The 7612-nt window shown below is 42.1% G+C and overlaps 1 protein-coding gene across 11 annotated transcripts in view; it reads right to left on the bottom strand.

Moving 5' to 3' along the window:
* Window positions 1-7612, bottom strand: part of TFDP2 (transcription factor Dp-2) — an 84852-nt gene that overhangs the window by 13422 nt on the left and 63818 nt on the right. For all 11 annotated transcript variants that reach the window (XM_017862524.1, XM_017862536.1, XM_017862529.1 and 8 more), the window contains one exon: window positions 3496-3564. In XM_017862524.1, coding sequence (XP_017718013.1) covers window positions 3496-3564 — 69 coding nt within the window. The remainder of the gene's footprint in view (window positions 1-3495; window positions 3565-7612) is intronic.

The following is a 7612-nucleotide window of genomic DNA, read 5'->3' as shown; positions in this document are numbered from 1 at the left end:
AAGGGGAAAGGGAAGGGGAAGGGGAAGGGAAAAGGAAAAGAGAAAAGAAAAGAAAAGAAAAGAAAAGAAAAGAAAAGAAAAGAAAAGAAAAGACTACTATTATCTTAAAATGGCTGAGTGCTATCTCCCCAAAAGGGAGCATCTACTCTTTGAAATGCACCAAAATAATGAACACCAATTTATTGTAGACCTAAGTATGTCCAAAATCACTATCAATAACTAGCACTGTCAGTATCATTACCAAACATTATTGAGGTTATGCTTCATTATTTTCTGTTGCTAAAGAACTAATTTATTGCTTAATTCATTTAATAATGAGGAAAAGTTATGATTAAACTGTGGAACTGAGAAAAAGAATTAAATGCTTACATACTCCTGCATAGCTTCTCTTCCCTTTTACTAGAATACACATCTCAAGAGGTGTTCCTACACTTTGCCTAGCCTGGTGTCCCTAGGGCCACAAGAGGACCTCGGTATATGGGGGAATATAAGCAGTGATAACTAATGACCCTTATGTATCTGTGATTCACTGTTTAATGCTGTGCATATTTAATAGTATCAGTGGTTTTTCAAGTGAAGAGAGCAGTAAAAACATAATGTTTATTATTACTATTATTAGTTTTTGAGATGGAGTTTTGCTCTGTCGCCCAGGCTAGAGTACAGTGGTGTGATCTTGGCTCACTGCAACCTCCGCCTCCCAGGTTCAAATGATTCTCCTGCTTCAGGCCTCCCGAGTAGCTGGGACTACAAGTACCCGCCACCATGCCCAGCTAACTTTCGTATTTTTAGTAGAGGTGGGGTTTTACCATATTGGCCAGGCTGGTCTTGAACTCCTGACCTTGTGATCCGCCTGCCTCGGCCTCCCAAAGTGCTAGGATTACAGGCGTGAGCCACTGCACCTGGTCATAATGTTGTTTTTTTAACATTGTCACAAATTTCATATACCACATAACGTTATTTTGGATAGAAAAAGGAAAAATAATTTCCCACTTATTTTGAACTGACTTATTTGTTGCCCTTTGAATGATTTCCTTTGGCCTTTTTTTCTTTTTCAAACTCATTAACATCTATTTCAGAGGCTGAACAGCTTTAAGTATGTTCATTCATTTTCCTGTGTGTTTGTTATGGAAAAGGTTTAAGGGCTGGAAGGGGCAATTATAGAGATAAAAGTAGGATATTGGGTTTATCTACAGGTTTGCTTTACTCACACCATTCTTCTACTGCATTACCAAAAATAAAAGAGAGGTGGTAGCAAGTAGGTAATAGTTACCTGTGTCACGTGACACGAGTGAGTTGTGACATTAGCTTATAAAAAAAAAAATCAAGTAAGCTTAGCCATAGCAAATGGATTACTTTTTTTTTTTTTTAAAGACAGTCTTGCTCTGTTGCCCAGGCTGGGGTGCAGTGGTGCAATCTCGGCTAACTGCAACCTCCACCTCCCGGGTTCAAGTGATTCTCTTGCCTCAGCCTCCTGAGTACCTGAGATTACAGGTGTGCATCGCCACACCTGGCTTTTTGTATTTTTAGTAGAGATGGGGTTTCACCATGTTGGTCAGGCTGGTCTCGGACTCCTGACCTCGTGATCTGCCCGCCTCGGCCTCCCAAAGTACTGGGATGACAGGCGTAAACCACCGCGCCCGGCTGCTTAATTTACTTTCTATGACAACTTCATTTATCTGATGAAAGGAAAAAAACTGAAATACTAGGAGGAAATACTTTTTTTTTTTTGAGATGAAGTTTTGCTCTTGTTGCCCAGGCTGGAGTGCAGTGGGGCGATCTCAGCTCACTGCGACCTCTGCCTCCTGGGTTCAAGAGATCATCTTGCCTCAGCCTCTCCCAAGTAGCTGGGATTACAGGAATGTGCCACCATGCCTGGCTAATTTTTTGTATTTTTAGTAGAGAGATGGTTTCTCCATGTTGGTCAGGCTGGTCTCGAACTCCTGAACTCAGGTGATCTGCCCGCCTCCACCTTCCAAAGTGCTGGGATTACATGCGTGAGGCACCATGCCCGGCCTTCGGAAATAAGTTTTGTTTACCAGAAGACCACAAGTTGATTTAAGTTACACTTTGGGTTTCACTTTAATGTTTAGAGAGACCTGTTTCTATAAATGTTGACAGCCAGGTTCCCCCTGGGTGGAAATCTTCTATAAATATTTGGTTTGAGAGACAGTAGAGGAAAAGAAGTTCAGGACTTTAAAAAATAAAAGAACAATGTTCATGGTACAGAGGTAAACAGGGAAAAAATATATTCAGTTTCATTCTTTGCATCAGGCATCTAGAGATGGGAAAGTCCTACACACATGAGGGTGATCTTGCCCAGCACCATTCTTTCTGATAGGCAGATAACTGTAGGCATGCTGATAAACAGGTTTTTAAAAATAACATGCCAAAAAAATTAAGCTCCAAAATGTTCCACGGTTTTGAGGAGATTCCAGGAAGGCCCCAGCACAGGGTTCGGGGTACGAGCTGCTAGGGGATACTGCAGATAACTATGCAGGGATAGGGACAACAGAGAGGCAGCCAGGGGGAAGAAGATGGCAGCACGGGAGTTCAAGGAGGAGGGTTTGGTAGAATTCTACAGGCAGAAGCATAGGAATAAACTGTCCATTTCAGCTTATTTTTTTTTAAAGCTGCACAATATTCTCTTCAAACATGTTATTATTAATTATATATAATATTATATATATAATATTTTATATGTGTGTGTGTATATATATATCACCAGCCTAAGTTTTGGTATTTCTATAAATCTTACTGAATTAGACCCGGTGCAGTGGCTCATGTCTGTAATCTCATCACTTTGGGAGGCTGAGGCGGGTAGATCACAAGGTCAAGAATTCAAGACCAGCCTGGCCAAGATGGTGAAACCCTGTCTCTACTAAAAATACGAAGAAATTTGCCAGGCGTGGTGGTGGGCACCTGTAATCCCAGCTACTTGGGAGGCTGAGGCAGAGAATGGCTTGAACCCAGGAGGCAGAGGTTACAGTGAGCCAAGATCGCACCACTGCACTCCAGCCTGGTGAAAGAGCAAGACTCAGTCTCAAAAAACAACAGCAAAAATCTTACTGAATTATGTCATGCCATTCTGTCATTTACTGATAAGTATTACAGGCAGATTTGATTACTGTACTTGAAGCACCTAAAATTTAACTAGCTTCACTAGTGGATATTTCAAATTCGGGTTAAAATTAACAAACACAAAAAGACACTTGACAGTTCATGTTTGGAGAGGCCTGAGTGTCAACGGTGAACTGCTGCCTGGTGTAAGTCATACACAGGGCAGGGAAGCTGCTGTGGAGCTGAGATGATGGCAACAGATGGGACCATCTTAAGGCAAAGCACGTGGATGGCAACAAGCTAGGAGGTAAGAGCGGCTGCTCTGGCGTGGGCTCACCACACACTACTCAGAGGCACCACAATTAGAAAACACACTGACTCCAAAAGGCAGGAAGTGGAGAAACAGGGAAGGTAATGAAAACATCTTGGCATCTTTACCTGTAGAAGAAGTTCTTGCAACTGGGCCCGCTTCTGCTTTATCCGTTCTATCCGCCTCTGCTTCTCTATCTTTAAAACATTGGTTACAAAATAATATGAACACAGGTAGAGTATAAAGTATCATTCACTTTCCAGGTCCCTATTCTGAGACAACCATTTTCCCTAGAGAAACTCAACCCATTTTAACAATATGAATAAAGACAAATCATATCTTTGTAGGGGGCAGGGGTTGGAGTGAACAAGTAGGCACAACATCAGATCTGTGGCAACTGTCATCAAAAATGAAATCATATACTTAATGAATACTTGTTAGCAGTACTTGTTGCAATTATTATTCAAGTTCTAATCAAAGTAATAGTACCACTTAATTTATATTTACTCTATCTGCCAACACAAAAGTAAGCATTTTACACACGTTATCTTAATTCATCTTCACAAAAACCTTATGAGTTAAGTCCTGTTGTTATCCACTTTGCATCGAAGGAAATGGAGGCATAGAGGGCTTGAGTAACTACCCAATGTCACGCAGCTAGTGAATGGCAAGAGTCAAGATTTGAACCTAAACCCTCTGGCTACAGGGAGTCTGTTATTAATTACTTTGTTATATTACTCCTCTGAGAATAAGGCAAGATCTTATTTACAATTTCAGTTTAGCTGACTCTCCAGTGAGGACAGCTGATCATACAGATATCTCACACATCATGGTAGGCTGGGCGTAGTGGCTCACACCTGTAATCCCAGCACTTTGGGAGGCCAAGGTGGGAGAATCACTTGAGATCAGGAGTTTGAGACCAGCCTGGCCAACATGGCGAAACTCTATCTCTACAAAAAATACAAAAGCCGTATGTAGCGGCGCGCGCCTGTAGTCCCAGCTAATTGGGAGGCTGAGACACAAGAATTGCTTGAACTCGGGAGGTGGAGGTTGCAGTGAGCCGAGATCATGCCACTGTACTCCAGCCTGGGCAACAAANCTCAATCTGATAACTACTTAGAGAAAACAGACATTAGGGTCTGAACTTCCTTGCAGCTGAGTTCCTCACTGTCTCCTTGGGCAAAAGCCAATGACATCTATTAAGAAATTTGTGGCCGGGAGTGGTGGCTCACGCCTGTAATCCCAGTACTTTGGGAGGTCAAGGTGGGCGGATCACGAGGTCAGGAGTTCGAGAGGAGCCTGGCCAAGAGACCAGCCTGGCCCATAAAGTGAAACTTTGTCTCTACTAAAAAAAAAAAATTAGCCATGCATAGTGGCAGGCACCAGTAATCCCAGCTACTTGGGAGGCTGAGGCAGGAGAATTGCTTGAACCCAGGAGGTGGAGGTTGCAGGAGCTGACAAATATCGCGCCATTGAACTCCAGCCTGGGTGACAGAGCAAAATTCCAACTCAAAACAAAAAAAAAAAAAAAAAAAAAAGAAAATTTACAAGAGCCCATCGGTTTGGACTGAGCTCCTGCACTAGGCCCAACAGACCAAACTAAAATGGAGTCACTCATGCTGAAGTTCCATGCCACCAGGCCAAAACTCAGTTGTTCATCTGACCTAGGAAATCAGGAGAGAAAGAGAATAGTAAACTACCCAAACAGGCCAGTTGCAGCTGGCATAAGAGAGTCTTCTCTGTTTTACCCTTATAAGGAAAGTGACATTGAAATGTCCAATCTGCTTTTTGTTCCGTTTCTGCCTCTATCTGCCTTTGCTGCTTCTCTATCTTTAAAACACTGAATAATGTTCAACCTCTTCTGTTCAGCTTATAGGAACACTCATTCTACTTACTAGTGAGGTGTTGCCAGATTCTAGAATCACAAATAAAAGACAAGATCTTTAAATTTGTTACAGTTTTGTCTTTCGATCATCAAATAAGACATTTCTCTTGTCTGCTTCAGCAGATTCTCTCTTACTTGCTCCGCATCCAGTCTAGTTTACACTAGGGAGTTTCCATTCATGGTTCCTCTAATGCACCACGTTTTACTTTTAAATTACTTAAGATTCACTGTAAAATCTGTGTGGCGTTCTACATTGGAAAAGATGTTGTAGGAGCATCCCTTTGTCAGAAGGTCTGACAAGCAAGGCCCCTTACCTGTCCCTCATCCAACTAGGTCAAGCCACACCGATTCTACCTCTATAACACCTCTCCAATCTCATGGCCACTGCTGTAACTCAGACCATCTCTAATCCCCCTCCTCCATTCCATTTCCTTCCCTACCTGTTAATTTTACTTCCAACCCACTGGCAGAGTGATCCTTCAAAAAACATCCTATCAACCCTTCTCTTTGTAATTTATCAACTGCTTCCCTTTGTTTACAGGATCAGGTCCCCACTGCTTAACACTTAGATATCTATCCACCTTTCTGAATGCCTGTTCCCTAGTCACACCCAGCTCCAGGCAAGCTTTCTCATGCCTGTCTCAGCCCATGCAGCGCCTCTGCCTGGAAGGCCCTCCCCACCCGTATCCACTTGGCAAACTACTCCCACCTCATGCCTGAGCTCTGGGATTATCTCCTTGGTAAAGCCCTCCCCCACCCCTCTTTGCAGAGAATCTGCACATTTCTCTCATAGAAGTAATCACATTTTTGGTTAACTCTTTTACATTTCTCTTCTCCCCAGTTAGAATGACAGTTCCTTGGGTTCAGAGATTTGCCTTGTATAACCTGTGATTAAGCACAAGGTAGATGTGAATAGGTTTTTTTGCTTAATAAGTCTTTGGTATAAGCTCAATATTACTCATGAAAATGATGCTCAAATTCCACTCTATCAGAAGGAAGAAAAACGAGAAAAGGAGGATATTTCCATTGTAGCATATGAAAAATATTGTATAGCTTCTGATGAGTATCTGGTTTCTCTCTCCATCCATAAGTATAATAATACCAAATAACTGAATTGCTGGGGAGAAAAAAGACTGAGAAAAACAGGAAACCAATCTTAATTATCTCCCAAAGCTATATATATATATACACACACACATATATATATTTTTTTAAAGATGGAGTCTTGCTCTTGTCGCCTAGACTGGAGTGCCATAATGGCGTCATCTCGGTTCACTGTAACCTCTGCCTCCTGGGTTCAAACGATTCTCCTGCCTCAGCCTTCCCAGTAGTTGGGATCACAGGCATCCGCCACTGGCTAGTTTTTTTTTTTTTTTGAGACGGAGTCTCGCTCTGTCACCCAGGCTGGAGTGCAGTGGCCGGATCTCAGCTCACTGCAAGCTCTGCCCCCCGGGTTTACACCATTCTCCGGCCTCAGCCTCCGGAGTAGCTGGGACTACAGGCGCCGGCCACCTCGCCTGGCTCGTTTTTTGTATTTTTTAGTAGAGACGGGGTTTCACCGTGTTAGCCAGGATGGTCTCGATCTCCTGACCTCGTGATCCGCCCGTCTCGGCCTCCCAAAGTGCTGGGATCACAGGCTTGAGCCACCGCGTCCGGTCTTGTATTTTTAATAGAGATGGGATTTCACCATTTTGGCCAGGCTGGTCTCGAACTCCTGACCTCAGGTGATCCACCCACCTTAGCCTCCCAAAGTGCTGGGATTATAGGCGTGAGCCACTGCGCCTGGCCCAAAAACCATATTTAACCTCAGTTTATTCCATTTATGGCCATGGTAGTAAAATTATGTCACGTCAATTTAGAAACAGTATGTCAGGGAACATGCTCATGTAGAAAGAATTTTCTATAATGCTTAAAGTTAACAGAACTTAAAATGCTTCTGCACACATAATTCCAAAATTCTATTCATTTTGGTAAAGACACAAATGAAACACTATTCATTCTGTTGCTACTATTTCTAAAGTCAAATGTAAAAGTCTGACTTTCACAGCTATATTCAGAATATTGTATAACCAATAAAGGAAATAAACACCCAGTTTGATCCTTTTTTTTTTTTTTGGATACATACAGCAAGCATCTTATCAAATAAGATGCCATTTCACCAAAAGTTTATTAGTAGAGTGCTCAGAATTAACTTAGAATGAAATAAAAATCTTCCCTAAGAAACAGTAAAGTCAAACTGTTATTTAACTTTTATCCCTCAGTTTCATCATTTACAAATTAAACTGTAGACTATACCTACAAGGCACCTTCTAATTCTAAAATTCTACAGTCTGTTAAAAAATGACATAGTAGCTTTTCTG

This window comes from Rhinopithecus bieti, unplaced genomic scaffold, assembly GCF_001698545.2.
Source record: "Rhinopithecus bieti isolate Rb0 unplaced genomic scaffold, ASM169854v2 scaffold_2654, whole genome shotgun sequence".
Taxonomy (NCBI): Eukaryota; Metazoa; Chordata; class Mammalia; order Primates; family Cercopithecidae; genus Rhinopithecus; species Rhinopithecus bieti.
The sequence above is the reverse complement of the archived record's forward strand: the minus strand, read 5'-3'. Positions and strand labels throughout refer to the sequence as shown.